The sequence below is a fragment of the Coregonus clupeaformis genome, chromosome 24 (genome assembly GCF_020615455.1).
Source record: "Coregonus clupeaformis isolate EN_2021a chromosome 24, ASM2061545v1, whole genome shotgun sequence".
Lineage (NCBI taxonomy): Eukaryota > Metazoa > Chordata > Actinopteri > Salmoniformes > Salmonidae > Coregonus > Coregonus clupeaformis.
The window spans coordinates 10,287,850-10,303,673 of NC_059215.1; the positions used below are offsets into that span (position 1 = coordinate 10,287,850).

Here is a 15,824-nt window from a genome sequence, read left to right on the forward strand (position 1 = left end):
CCCTGGTATACAGAAAATACCCGAGCTTTGAAGCAAGCTTCCAGGAAATTGGAACGGAAATGGCGCCACACCAAACTGGAAGTCTTCCGACTAGCTTGGAAAGACAGTACCGTGCAGTACCGAAGAGCCCTCACTGCTGCTCGATCATCCTACTTTTCCAACTTAATCGAGGAAAATAAGAACAATCCAAAATTTCTTTTTGATACTGTTGCAAAGCTAACTAAAAGCAGCATTCCCCAAGAGAGGATGGCTTTCACTTCAGCAGTAATAAATTCATGAACTTCTTTGAGGAAAAGATCATGACCATTAGAAAGCAAATTACGGACTCCTCTTTGAATCTGCGTATTCCTCCAGGGCTTAGCTGTCCTGGATCTGCACGCTCTGCGAGGGCCTGGGATCGGGAGAGACACTTAAGTGTTTTAGTACTATATCTCTTGACACAATGATGAAAATAATCATGGCCTCTAAACCTTCAAGCTGCATACTGGATCCTATTCCTACTAAACTGCTGAAGGAGCTGCTTCCTGTGCTTGGCCCTCCTATGTTGAACATAATAAACAGCTCTCTATCCACCGGATGTGTACCAAACTCACTAAAAGTGGCAGTGATAAAGCCTCTCTTGAAAAAGCCAAACCTTGACCCGGAAAATATAAAAAACTATCGGCCTATATCGAATCTTCCATTCCTCTCAAAAATTTTAGAAAAAGCTGTTGCGCAGCAACTCACTGCCTTTCTGAAGACAAACAATGTATACGAAATGCTTCAGTCTGGTTTTAGACCCCATCATAGCACTGAGACTGCACTTGTGAAGGTGGTAAATGACCTTTTAATGGCGTCAGACCGAGGCTCTGCATCTGTCCTCGTGCTACTAGACCTTAGTGCTGCCTTTGACACTATCGATCACCACATTCTTTTGGAGAGACTGGAAACCCAAAGTTCTGGCCTGGTTTAGATCTTACCTGTCGGAAAGATATCAGTTTGTCTCTGTGAATGGTCTGTCCTCCGACAAATCAACTGTACATTTCGGTGTTCCTCAAGGTTCCGTTTTAGGACCACTATTGTTTTCACTATATATTTTACCTCTTGGGGATGTTATTCGAAAACATAATGTTAACTTTCACTGCTATGCGGATGACACACAGCTGTACATTTCAATGAAACATGGTGAAGCCCCAAAATTGCCCTCGCTAGAAGCCTGTGTTTCAGACATAAGGAAGTGGATGGCTGAAAACTTTCTACTTTTAAACTCGGACAAAACAGAGATGCTTGTTCTAGGTCCCAAGAAACAAAGAGATCTTCTGTTAAATCTGACAATTCATCTTGATGGTTGTAAAGTCGTCTCAAATAAAACTGTGAAGGACCTCGGCGTTACTCTTGACCCTGATCTCTCTTTTGACGAACATATCAAGACTGTTTCAAGGACAGCTTTTTTCCATCTACGTAACATTGCAAAAATCAGAAATTTTCTGTCCAAAAATGATGCAGAAAAATTAATCCATGCATTTGTTACTTCTAGGTTAGACTACTGCAATGCTCTACTTTCCGGCTACCCGGATAAAGCACTAAATAAACTTCAGTTAGTGCTAAATACGGCTGCTAGAATCCTGACTAGAACCAAGAAATTTGATCATATTACTCCAGTGCTAGCTTCCCTACACTGGCTTCCTGTTAAGGCAAGGGCTGATTTCAAGGTTTTACTGTTAACCTATAAAGCGTTACATGGGCTTGCTCCTACCTATCTTTCCGAGTTGGTCCTGCCGTACATACCAATACGTACGCTACGGTCACAAGACGCAGGCCTCCTAATTGTCCCTAGAATTTCTAAGCAAACAGCGGGAGGCAGGGCTTTCTCCTATAGATCTCCATTTTTATGGAACAGTTTGCCTACCCATGTGAGAGACGCAGACTCGGTCTCAACCTTTAAGTCTTTACTGAAGACTTATCTCTTCAGTAGGTCATATGATTGAGTGTAGTCTGGCCCAGGAGTGTGAAGGTGAACGGAAAGGCTCTGGAGCAACGAACAGCCCTTGCTGTCTCTGCCAGGCCGGTTCCCCTCTCTCCACTGGGGTTCTCTGCCTCTAACCCTGTTACAGGGGCTGAGTCACTGGCTTGCTGGTGCTCTTTCATGCCGTCCCTAGGAGGGGTGCGTCACTTGAGTGGGTTGAGTTACTGACGTGATCTTCCTGTCTGGGTTGGCGCCCCCCCTTGGTTTGTGCTGTGGTGGAGACCTCTGTGGGCTATACTCGGCCTTGTCTCAGGATTGTAAGTTGGTGGTTGAGGATATCCCTCTGGTGGTGCGGGGCTGTGCTTTGGCAGAGTGGGTGGGGTTATATCCTTCCTGTTTGGCCCTGTCCGGGGGTTTCTTCGGATGGGGCCACAGTGTCTCCGGACCGCTCCTGTCTCAGCCTCCAGTATTTATGCTGCAGTAGTTTATGTGTCGGGGGCTGGGGTTAGTTGGTTATACCTGGAGTACTTCTCCTGTTTTATCCAGTGTCCTGTGTGAATTTAAGTATGCTCTCTCTAATTCTCTCGTTCTCTCTTTCTCTCTGAGAACCTGAGCCCTAGGACCATACGTCAGGACTACCGGGCATGCTGACACCTTGCTGTCCCCAGTCCGCCTGGCCTTGCTGCTATTCCAGTTTCAACTGTTCTGCCTGCGGTTATGGAACCCCTACCTGTCCCAGACCTGCTGTTTTCAACTCTTAATGATCGGCTATGAAAAGCCAACTGAGATTTATTCCTGATTATTATTTGACCATGCTTGTCACTTATGAACATTTTTGAACATCTTGGCATGGCTCTGTTATAATCTCCACCCGGCACAGCCAGAAGAGGACTGGCCACCCCTCATAGCCTGGTTCCTCTCTAGGTTTCTTCCTAGGTTTTGACCTTTCTAGGGAGTTTTTCCTAGCCACCGTGCTTCTACACCTGCATTACTAGCTGTTTGGGGTTTTAGGCTGGGTTTCTGTACAGCACTTCGAGATATTAGCTGATGTAAGAAGGGCTATATAAAATAAAATTGATTGAAAATTGATTGAAATGATTCCTTTCCAAACACAGCGGCGTGTATTCATGGATGCCAAGGGAAGCCAGGCTTCCCCAAAAGATTGACCAATACATTTAAAAGAAAATATATAATTATAATTAATAATTAATTTAACAATTTATCTTTCATCTCTATGTGTTTTATAATTTTCCTTCAATTCGCAAGAGGCTGAATGTATCTCACCGGTGTCACGCCCTGGCTCTGGGGACACTATTATGTTGAGCCAGGATGTGTATTCTATGTTTGTATTTCTATGTTGGCCTGAGTGACTCCCAATCAGAGGCAACGAGTGTCAGCTGGTTGTCTCTGATTGGGAGCCATATTTAACTGTCTGTCTTTCACTTTGTGTTTGTGGTTTCTTGTTCGTGTTGGTTTGTGTTTAAACCGTAGACGTCACGTTTTCGTTTGTTGTTTTGATCGTGTGATCATTAAATAAATATAAATATGTTCACCTTCAACGCTGCGCATTGGTCTCTCCCTGACTATCGTGACAGAAGAAACCACCAAAACTGGACCAAGCAGCGTGTCCAGGAGCCATTGCCTGGGGAATCGCTTGCAGATCTCCGTGGCAACCTCGACTGGGTCCAGCCTTGTAAAGAGCAGAGTGGATGGACTTGGGAACAGTGGAGGAAGAGTTTCGACTGGGTCAAGCCTAATGAAGAGCAGAATGGCTGGAGTTGGAGACAGAGGAGCGAGAGTTGGGCGAGAACGATAGAGGCCTGGCCCACGGGGAGGAGAGAACCCCAGAAATTTTTTAGGGGGGGGCTCACGACGTCGGGGCAGCAGGAGGCCGCGATAGAGCGGTCCAGCGGGTTGGCAGAGGAGGCCGCCAGGTTACGGGGGCCACTGGTCGAAGAGGGGATGGAAGGTGGAGAGGCACGGCGAGAGGTACTGGGGTGTGTTACCAGTCCGGTCCGGCCCGTTCCAGATCCCGGTGTAGGGCCAGTGGTGTGTGTCCCCAGTACGGTCCGGGTCTGTTCCTGCCCCCGCACCAAGTCTGTGGTGCGTTTCGTCAGCCCTGTCCGGCCCGTTCCTGCTCTCCGCACCAAGTCTGTGGTGCGCGTCGCCAGCCCAGTCCGGCCCATTCCTGCTCCCCGCACCAAGTCTGTGATGCGTCTCGTCAGCCCGGCTCGGCCCGTTCCTGCTCCCCGCTCCAAGTCAGTGGTGCGCTTCGTCAGCCCGGCTTGGCCCATTCCTGCTCCCCGCACCAAGTCTGTGGTGCGTTTTGTCAGCCCGGCTCGGCCCATTCCTGCTCCCCGCACCAAGTCTGTGGTGCGTTTCGTCAGCCCTGTCCGGCCCGTTCCTGCTCTCCGCACCAAGTCTGTGGTGCGCGTCGCCAGCCCAGTCCGGCCCATTCCTGCTCCCCGCACCAAGTCTGTGATGCGTCTCGTCAGCCCGGCTCGGCCCGTTCCTGCTCCCCGCTCCAAGTCAGTGGTGCGCTTCGTCAGCCCGGCTTGGCCCATTCCTGCTCCCCGCACCAAGTCTGTGGTGCGTTTTGTCAGCCCGGCTCGGCCCATTCCTGCTCCCCGCACCAAGTCTGTGGTGCGTTTCGTCAGCCCTGTCCGGCCCGTTCCTGCTCTCCGCACCAAGTCTGTGGTGCGCGTCGCCAGCCCAGTCCGGCCCATTCCTGCTCCCCGCACCAAGTCTGTGGTGCGTTTCGTCACCCCTGTCCGGCCCGTTCCTGCTCTCCGCACCAAGTCTGTGGTGCGCGTCGCCAGCCCAGTCCGGCCCATTCCTGCTCCCCGCACCAAGTCTGTGGTGCGTTTCGTCAGCCCTGTCCGGCCCGCTCCTGCTCCCCACACCAAGCCAGTGGTGTGCGTCGTCAGTCCAGCACGGCCCGTGCCTGTTCCCCACACCAAGCCAGTGGTGTGCGTCGTCAGTCCAGCACGGCCCGTGCCTGTTCCCCACACCAAGCCAGTGGTGTGCGTCGTCGGTCCAGCACGGCCCGTGCCTGTTCCACTGGTGCCTGGTCCGGCACCGGTCAGATGCGTTACGCCGGAGCTAGAGCAATCCGCTCCATCAGTGTGCAGTCCAGCTCCGGCCAGCGGGGCCAGACCGGACCAGGGGTACTTTGGGGGGTTGGAGAGGGAGTGGGGATCAGGCCCGGAGCCGGATCCGCCGCCAAGGCGGAGTGCCCACCCGGTCCCTCCCCTGTGGTATTTAGTTGCCGCGGTCGGAGTCTGCGCCTTTAGGGGGGGGTACTGTCACGCCCTGGCTCTGGGGACACTATTATGTTGAGCCAGGATGTGTATTCTATGTTTGTATTTCTATGTTGGCCTGAGTGACTCCCAATCAGAGGCAACGAGTGTCAGCTGGTTGTCTCTGATTGGGAGCCATATTTAACTGTCTGTCTTTCACTTTGTGTTTGTGGTTTCTTGTTCGTGTTGGTTTGTGTTTAAACCGTAGACGTCACGTTTTCGTTTGTTGTTTTGATCGTGTGATCATTAAATAAATATAAATATGTTCACCTTCAACGCTGCGCATTGGTCTCTCCCTGACGATCGTGACAACCGGAGAAAGCATCCGAGCGAACGAAACAACATCCCTCTGTCTCTGTATGTGTAGCCCATCTATCTGATGCTGTCTGGTCAAAAAGAGTATGACATTGTTGCCGCCCATAGCATTGAATGCAAGGGAAGCCAGCGAGCATTTGGCCTCCCTTGATAAAAAAAGTATAAAATAATAACATTTTACATTTTAGTCATTTAGCAGACGCTCTTATCCAGAGCGACTTACAGTTAGTGAGTGCATACATTTTTTAAATTTTTATACTGGAATCGAACCCACAACCCTGGCGTTGCAAATGCCATGCTCTACCAACTGAGCTACATCCCTGCCGGCCATTCCCTCCCCTACCCTGGACGACGCTGGGCCAATTGTGCGCCGCCCCTTGGGTCTCCCGGTCGCGGCCGGCTACGAACCAGGATCTCTAGTGACACAGCTAGCACTGCGATGCAGAGCCTTAGACCACTGCGCCACTCGGGATACGTAAAATATAAATGTATTATGTAAATGGTAATAAATATTGCCACAAGTAATTTATTTTCTGACAAAATGTTCACCCTATTAGGTGCATGTTCCACCATGTTAGGTGCATATGCCTAACAGGGTGGAACCTAACAGGGTGGAAATGTGGAGGCTAAATTAGCCTGCCACCGTCAGTGATCAAGATATCGCTAACATAAATGGTAAACAGTTGAAGAGAATACCAATCAGCATTGAGCTAAACTGAGTGAGCTCAACTGTGAATGGTCCTGGAGCTCCAAAATAACGTGTCAAGGGAAGCTAGTTTGGATTTGGCTTCACACCAATCACATCACAACAAAAGCCAAACGTAATTGACAGAAAAAAAATATTGTTGCATCTCATTCTGTTATTGTCCTCCGGTGGCTAGCTAGCTAGCAAAAATTGGCCCTTTCCTAAATTAGCCATGGACGGAGATAGGGATTTGGACTTGTGGTTTTACTTAATTCTCTGTCCTGGCCAATGATTATAACAGTGATTCTGATCCAACCATAAATTCATACTTTGTGCCCCTGGCCTGAGAGGATGGAAGTTCAGTATGTAGGTAGATGTAGCGCAGTGGTCTAAGGCACTGCATCGCAGTGTTAACTGTGCCACTAGAGATCCTGGTTCGAATCCAGGCTCTGTCGCAGCCGGCCGCGACCGGGAGACTCATGGGCGGCGCACAATTGGCCCAGCGTCGTCCAGGGTAGGGGAGGGAATGGCCGGCAGGGGTGTAGCTCAGTTGATAGAGCATGGCGTTTGCAACGCCAGGGTTGTGGGTTCGATTCCCACGGGGGGCCAGTATTTATATAAAAATATATATATTAAAAAAAAATATATATATATATGTATTCACTAACTGTAAGTCGCTCTGGATAAGAGCGTCTGCTAAAATGACAAAAAAAAAAAAAAGGTAGTAAGCTAATGTTAACTAGCAGGCTCATCGTTGCCCATGAAACAAAGTTAGGCTAGCGAGCAAGCATTTTAGTCAGGACAACAAAAACTAAAAGTATGTAGCCTACTGTATGACAGAGTCATAGACCGTTTCGGCGACATGAACGAGAAGAGGATGGCATTGGCGTTTCTCTACAAGTAGGGTGAGTCAACATGTTTTTTCTACTTGCACGCACACACACACACTCAGAAATCAGTAGTCTACCACGGAGAGCCAGATCATAGTTAGCTTACGTTGATTGGACTAAATTGTTTTTGGTATCTTTTAATTGTCACTGTATTCGACTAAGCATAGGTGATTTGATGATGTTGAAATGTTGAAGTTGAAATGGTGCTGGAATAGTGGAGGCAGCTACGGTTTTCTTTGAAACTCGCAGTAACTCTCTGTGGTTCTTAATGAATGTTGTTTAATAGTCTGAAAATGTCGGAAACATTCACTTGATTGACCATGCCGTAGGTCATGTAACTGTATGTTACATGCATTATGCTTTGTGGACAGATGTTGCTCTCCGGTTTTGTGATGAAATAAAGGTGTGGTTGAATTTATTCTACCACAGTGTCTTCTTATTGTCTCAGCCTTAGGGCTATATATCACGGAGGCAAGGAATATGAACGAACAGGTTATAGAACAAACAATGCAATTATCACAACACATAGGTTGTAATATGGCTTTTTTTCCTGGCTTGGCATCCCCAGTGATATTACCCACACATCGCTACTGTCCAAACAGCAAGCGAAGGTCAAATCCTTGTCCTTTTCCTTGTCCTTCTGGAGGAACACACATATCATGGCAGAGTGGGGCCAGTAGGAGGACAAACCCAGTTACTCCATAAAACATATGATTAATGCACTGCTGTCTCACCATCAGGGAGGGCACAGCACTCCACACTACAATGACACACAGGAGAGAGCACACACAGACAGACAGACACACACACACACCTATCCTCTTTATACCCTGAGAGCCTGTTAAATACGTCCCAATCAGCAACAGAAGATGAGGCTCTGTCTCTAATGAAAAATTCAGATAGCAAATCTGATAGCAAAAGTGTGTGTGTGTGTGTGTGTGTGTGTGTGTGTGTGTGTGTGTGTGTGAAGGATGGGGCTGGGACTCATTACCCATGCCCTCCTCTGAGATATATAGGACATGTCAGCAGGAGATAGCTGGAATTATTGACATATTTCTCCATGCGTCTCCCCTCAGGCCCCCCACTGATCCCACTGGACCAGGGAGACAGGCAGAGAGAGGGAGAGAGATAGGAGGAGTGATTTGAGTAGAGGGGTAATTAAACAGCTTCTTATCAACACCAGAACTCGCCATCACTGGCCAACGTAACTAAATGGAAAATAACGTAAATAATCCGGTACAATGGCTTTTTTTTCAATCTCTGAGTCATTTAGAATTCATGGAGGTCTTCCCTGACTTTGAATCATCCTATGTAAGGTCAAGGGCAGATACCATATACCAATGCACTGATGATGCCACTAGGGGTGGGGGGTTGGAGGACAAAGGCATAATACAAACAGTTCCTAGAAGAGCGCATCATACAGCATCTAGTTCCCAAATGAATCATGATAATGTTGTGTCGGTGTCATAACAACCCATAGAGACATTAGGTAGCCAGCTGTCTACTGCCCACCCTCCCCCCGGCACGACCGCATGCCTGCTTTTAATTTAATTCTGCCGCTAAATTATTGATAAATGACCTGCATTTACTTAATTCTGTTTAGCATTTAAATTTTTCATGTCATGCTCTTATGAGAGTCACTATGTAAACATTTTCCTTGCCAGTGGCAACAGAATGCAGAGTAGAGGACACAGTATGTTTTAAATGGTGAGGGGATTGAGATACTTTCAAAGCAAAATGCACATCAATTATTTTTCAGGTCCCCTATGAACAGAATACAAATTCAATACACTGATGATATCCACACACTCACTTCACTGTTCAAATAGAAATTAACACATTTATTTAGCATATCTTAAAAAAAATATTACAAACATGAGCCACTTATTTGAAAAGGCAAGACATCAAATTTGAATATAATATAATGCGACTTCACCCTATAAGCCCACTGTTGTAGCTAACTGTCAGTTTAGCCAAGATTTGCCACCTCATCTTAAAAACATTTTGATATGAGACAGTAAACCAGGCCTAATGGAGTAGATAAGAGGCTTTCAGAGCTGACTACGTTTACACACCATTCACTCCAGTCTGTGATCTACAGTTGGTAATTAGCTTCATTTAACTAAATAGTTTTAGGTTTGTATAAATAATGGAATGTTAGGAGGAACATAGCTCCTGAAGGGGGTGACACTGAGCCACTGTTGCGCTCTACTCCATAGGCTGAAGTTTTAGCCACATGCACTATGTCTTCTTCCACCATGAAAAACAAAACAAACAATAAGTATAAGGTCCAATAACAGAGTGTCATTTGAGTTGACTTGTTACTTGTGTTTTTGCAAGTGAGCAAACTTGGATGGGTTTAAAAGTTGTTACAGTGTTTGTCTGTGTTAGGAGGGAGAGCAGCAGAAGCATCTTATTACTGTGTCATTCATCTCCTGCAGATCAGAGGATTACACAACCACGGGCTGAGCTTGCTGCCTCAATGTTACTCCAATTTACAGAGCCAGGCAGGAAGTTGTGTCACAAGTCTATCTCCACCCGGCTCTACCACCATAAATGCTGAGTATATTTATAGTACAGATGCAAAACATTTACAGACTAAGATCAAACTGATCCATCATCCTCCACCCTCATCTAGCTAATTACAAACTGGATAAATGGAATTGTTATGTAAAATGGTTTGGAGAATATGTGTGCCTGTGTGCCTGTTTTATGTGACGGTGTTCAAAGCTCAAAGACACAGAATGTCTTGTTGTTTTCTTACGTATTCTTGGGAGTTGTCACCTGCGCCTTGCACTTTCAACGAATCAGAGAGACACGTAGTCGAAGGGCTGACTGGTCTGGCAGACTGTTCCACATGACCTACTTCCTGGCTAAACGAGAGATTTGCGGCAAACTCCCCATCGCTGCTGGGCTGGCCAGGGTGGTCTGTGCCCAGCCCGCCAGGCAGACTAAGGACTGTGTAAGAGAGACAACATGACACAAGCCAAACCTATCAGACAGATATTACACCAGTCACTTCACAGAAATCCACACCATAGTCCTTTCCAGTCCACTCTCACTGTAACATCATTCTGGCCCTTAGAGAAAGGATTATTAAGACAGCAACAGATGCTCTATACTATATACCCAAGAGACTTTGTCAAATGTTTTAGATAACTTTAAGGGTAAAAATAGATTACACATCCGAAATAAAGAGAAAAGGGAATATGTTACCAAACAAGGAGAGACCAGACATGCATCTCTGTGAAATAGCATAAAATGAAGACCACCAATACAGGCCAGAGAGTATTCTAAGCGAAGGGGAGAAACTGCCACTCCGGATAAAGCTAACAGTGTAACAATACAGACAGTTGCCATGGAAATGTTTTTATCACCTAAACTTGTAATGTTTGGCTGATGAAGCCAGGGTGAAATTTTGAAATCTACACAACACATCTCCTATTTGCATACATTGTCACACAGATGTGGCAAAAACAGCTTCCCTGGGCTCTGATTGTGATTGCACACCAATTAAAACTGTTCTCGTGGTGAAAGCCATGTAGGTTTTCGCTGAATCTAAATTAATGTGTTAGATAAGGAACTTGTTGACGTGTTTAAATGTTGAGACGTGATGTCCAGCATATGTAATGTGCATCCTGATACGAATTCCTATTTCCATTTTTAAATGGAAACCTATAATTGACTTACATGTTACAGCTAAAAGGGGACTTACAGGGTACAGATACAGGGGCACAGCTAGGGGACTTACAACTATTTAGAAGGCATAGCTGCAAGGGACTTAAAGGGGATTTACAGGTTACAGCAACAGGGGACCGTAACGGGGCACAGCTAGAGGGAGAGGGCATAGCTACATGGGACTTACATGGCACGGCTCGGAGGTAGAGGTTCTCCCGGATGACCTGCTGAAGCTGGCTGTCCATGGATCCTGGAGTAAAACACTTACTCAGATACAACCTGAGCTCCTTACACAATACGGAGCCTGAGAGGGAGAGAGAGGAGAGAGAGAAAATAAAGGGGGGGGAGACGAAGACAGACAGAAAGAAATTGCAATATCAGCTCAACAGTCAAAAACTGATGAATTGTCTAAATATTTGTATACCCCGTCAAAAGGAGAGTGACATTCCCAGATAAAAATGAGACTATCGCTACAGTAGGTTTGATTTACCCCTATATCATTCCTACCCATAACTAATACACTATACACTCTTAGAAAAAAAAAGGAGCTATCTAGAACCTAAAATGGTTCTAGAACCTAAAGGGAACCTAACATGTAGGACCCTTTCCACAGAGGGTTCTACATGGAACCCAAACAGGTTTCTATGTGGAACCAAAAAGGGTTATTTGATGGGGACAGCCGAAGAACCCTTTTGGAACCCTTTTTTCTAAGAGTGTACATCTCCTTCTAAACACTTTATCAGCCATCCAGAGTGCATAATATGGCATTTCCCAGCCTCTCATGCATAAAGTAATAACATAGGCAGTGCTATGAAACACAACAGTGTGGTTCAGGCACTTATTCCCCTCTCTGATCTATTAATTTAATCTGAAGTGCTTTATGGCCTCTGATGACAGGTCAGTTGGTGTTATGGATGACCTGAGTACGTCTTCCTGCTTGTCACACTGACGGACGACTACCCTGCTCCTGCTGCTGCAGCTCCCCACCCCGTCTCTGGTACAGTGTCCTGTACTCTAGTCTGGCCCAGATATGAGTGCAGATTTAATCTGCTGTGCTGCTATTGAAACGTAATAAAACTTTATTAGCACAGGCAGTCTCCTACACACACGCATGACCCGCCACATATGGTCAGTATGACGTGCAGCTTTCTGGGAGTAATAATGAGAGGCTTTTGTTGGCATTGTGTAACAGCTGTCCAGCATTGTGATTTATTATGAATATAAAAACTACATCAGACTAATGATGTGGCATATACTGTAAGTAAAATGAACTAGAGTGTTTGCTTTCAAAGAGCCATGTTGTTTTCACAGAAACAACAGAATGATGCACATCCATGACCAATGCTTCTCCACAACACAACATGCCACATATCAATTAAGCAAAGTGTTTCCCTACACTGTACTTCAGCTCTCAAGGTTGTCATAAACAGTAATGATAGTGTCTGTCTGTCAAAACATGAACAGTGTTGGTACAAGCCCTTTAATCCTCTTGTTTCAGGCAGATATAATGGAGGGATCATTTGCCACACTTATTTACTCTCACATCATATCATTAGCGGTATAAAGCCTGACAACACAATAGTGTCCCTGACGGCCTGAATTGTGTAGGAGGAGAAGGTGGAGGAGTACGCAGAGGAGGAGGAATAGTGGGAGGGGATGGGGAGGAGTGGGAGGAGGGAGAGGAGGAGGGGAGGGGAAGGGGGAGGAGTGGGAGGAGGAGGGGGAGGGGAAGGGGGAGGAGTGAGAGGAGGAGTGGGAGGAGGGAGAGGAGGAGGGGGAGGGGAAGGGGGAGGAAGAGTAGGCCTACAGTACATGTAGTACAGCAGCACAGAACAGCTCAACCCATCCATCTCTGTCCACAGTACATGCAGCCAGAATACCCAGGGAGAGAGGTTTGCCTGGCCGCCTGGCTCACAGAATGATAATGGATATACCAGCGGCAGAGGGCTCCATTTACAGTCCTGCTGGCGATTCAGACGTCAATCTACCCCAGCAAGGCGATGAGGAGCCTCGGTCAGGTGACATAGCAGTGACATATTGCTCTGTTCAGACCTAACAAAGACACCCCCCCACCCCTATAAATACCAAGGCCCCTCCAGGGTCACATCCACACAGCCTTCTCTGGACACTCTATCATGTGTCATCGGGAATTGTTACTCTTCCCTCCCAGGCTCCTACACCAAAGACCCAATGTTTTGGGATCTCCATGCAAACTGAAAGGAACTTCAACACCAGAATGTTAAAAGTGTGTCAAGTTAGTTTTTTCAGTAACAGTGATTATTCAGCAATGTTTGGACAACCACTTGGATAGAGTGTTATTCTATGAGCTGCCTGAGGGAGGCAGTGTGACCAATCCCATAGTGTTATCATGTGAAGGAGGAGTTGGGGTTGACAACGCTGTTATGCATTTACTGTGTAACATGTTTGAATATGCAACAGGCACGAAAAACCAATTCCCTCTCAGACAAAGTCTATAACTCAATTTAGTTAAATCGGTTCAAGAGATTGACAAAGGAAGCAGCAGCATTCACAATGTGTCCCCAGACCAAGGAGTAAGTTACCACACTGAGCCATACAGCACCTGGTGAGACGGTCTTGATGCGAATGGGATGGGGGCAGGAGTTGAGGACCCCCCGGACATCTCCTAGTGTCATCCCTAACACAGGCGTTCCCCCAATCTCTAGGATTATGTCGCCCACTGTGAGCCCACCCCCAGGGGCTGCTGTGACGAATGGGAACTCTCCATAGTCAGCTCCACCGCCCACTGCCACGCCCAGATCCCCAGAGGAACCAACCATGGGGATGAAGGTATCCTGGACCTTGGAGCGCCAGTGCAGCTTCCTCACGGCTGCCTTAGACATGGCAAACGAGCTGATGAGGGGAGAGGGGGAGAGAGGGGGTGGAGGGGGAGTTAGGCAGGAAGAGAGAGAGGGGATAGAGAAAGAGAATGAGAAAGAGAGAGAGAGAGAGAGAGAGAGAGAGAGAGAGAGAGAGAGAGAGAGAGAGAGAGAGAGAGAGAGAGAGAGAGAGAGAGAAGACAGTGACACTCACACAATCATGTTAAGGTGTGATTTCATGTCTTTAGGCTAAGGATTTAATTGCCCTGAAATAGTTTTTAACACAGAAGTTTCCCAAGGTACTGTGGAGAAAATGTAAAGAACATAGCATGCATCTGATAGAAAATAATTGCAGTAAAGTTAAACTATTCCCTCCTTTAGAACAGAGGACCTGCATGTGAAGCAGACTGACATGGAAACTGTGTTTGTGTGTTATACAAATACTGTGTATGTGGTGTTTGACAGTGGGTTGAACCAAAATACAGTAAACAAACTGTCACACTCAGATGAACAGGTCAATACTGACGCTGCTATACCTCACTGACATATTGTATATAGCATTAACATAAACACACGCAACATACCTGTAGTTATATTCCCAGCATGGCAGTCTGATGGAAATATCTAGTCTGGTGTCAGTAAGACCAGATAAGGTACTGTAAATTAATACTCATTATTGATAGGGGTAATTTGATACAAAATACACTATTTCATATAAATTGACAGTAAAGTGTTGTTATTTTAATGATTCCAGTGAGGCATCATCGTGATTGTGCCTCCTTCATACCCACTACAAATTGCACTTAAAATGATATGCATCTAAATTTATAAATCATCTTGTCAGACATGAATAATGAAGACTATTCCATGTTCACTGAACCTCCTGCTGAGGTAACGTCTGCTTTAGAGTCACATATCGCAACCTATGGAAATGAGTATGCACTGCAGTCAAAACATTGCTGTTCATAGGACATGTTGTACTGTAGGCTATGTGAATGACATGATTCACCACTGTCTAGAATTCCAAAATAACAAAATTGTAAGTTGAGTGTGATGCCTCTTCCAACAGTTGACTTTTAAAGGTCTTTGTTGAGAGCCAGTGAAGTGACAGGTGGGCGGCTCAGAGAGAGGGCAGGTGCTCCTACACCGTGACAGAGAGAGTGCCTTGGTCTGACAGGACTGGAGCAGCTCTGTCACACGGTTACACAGGACACAAACTGATCTTAGAGACAGAGTGAGGGTCGCACTAAACAAAACACAGGGACGGGTGGGGTGGGTGCATGGATGAGAGACTTTGTGAGACAGTCAAACATAAAGATGGATTCTAAATGAGATACACGACACTGAGAGACTGACATATAATGAAAGGCAGGAATAATAGGAATATAGGAAGGAAAACTCCACAGATCCACCATGTAATGTTTAAGGGGGAGGGGGAGAGAGAGGGGAGGGAGAGCTGGAGATAGAGCGAGAGGGGTTGTGGGGAGAGAGAGGGAGGGAGAGGGGGAGAGGGAATAAAAAGAGAATGGGGAGAGAGCGAGAGAGAGAGAGGCACTACACAGCCTGGGGTTGGCAATGAAGTCGCTGGTTTGACCTTGCAGGGCGACAGGAGCCAGAGCTTGGTTACAGTCTGGCCTGCTCCATGGGGGAAAATAACATCCATTTTATTCAAATCATCTCTATGCTTCTGTTGGTCCAGAGCCAAGTGAGTCTGTGAATTTAATTGTCATGAGTAGGTGCTGTTTCTGGATTTGTTTTTAGAAATTATGATTATTTCTTCATTTATCCCTAATTGTCCTCTCTGTGCCCTCACTCTCTCTCTCTTTCTGACATGCTGAGAGACCTTCTGCAGCTGAAATTCTATCTCCCAACCATCCATCCTTCCACCCACACACAGAGTACACACAAAGACAGAGTAACACAACCAATAAAACACATGCACCAAATACAGAATGAACACAAAAAGAGGCAGTCAGGCCATCAAATACCGAATGAAAATAATAACGTACACAACAAATTGTATTAACATCGACATATGTGAACTTTACATCTTGCTAAGAGCATTACCCTGACTCCATTGTGTTTTAATACAAGTTCAATAAGCTTTGAGATCCCAAGTGCTTTATCTAAAGATCTTCTGAGCTATACATGCTCATGCTAAAAATACCAACTATT

The 15,824-nt window shown here is 46.3% G+C and overlaps 1 protein-coding gene across 1 annotated transcript in view; it reads right to left on the minus strand.

The window, feature by feature from the left end:
* The window catches only part of LOC121537217 (membrane-associated guanylate kinase, WW and PDZ domain-containing protein 3-like), a 46,384-nt gene extending 32,711 nt beyond the window's left edge, over positions 1-13,673 (minus strand). Inside the window, exons 1-2 of the mRNA XM_041844906.2 lie at positions 13,394-13,673; positions 11,000-11,116 (exon numbers count right to left, since the gene is read on the minus strand). Coding sequence (XP_041700840.1) covers positions 11,000-11,116; positions 13,394-13,673 — 397 coding nt within the window. The remainder of the gene's footprint in view (positions 1-10,999; positions 11,117-13,393) is intronic.
* Between the last annotated feature and the right edge of the window lie 2,151 nt (positions 13,674-15,824).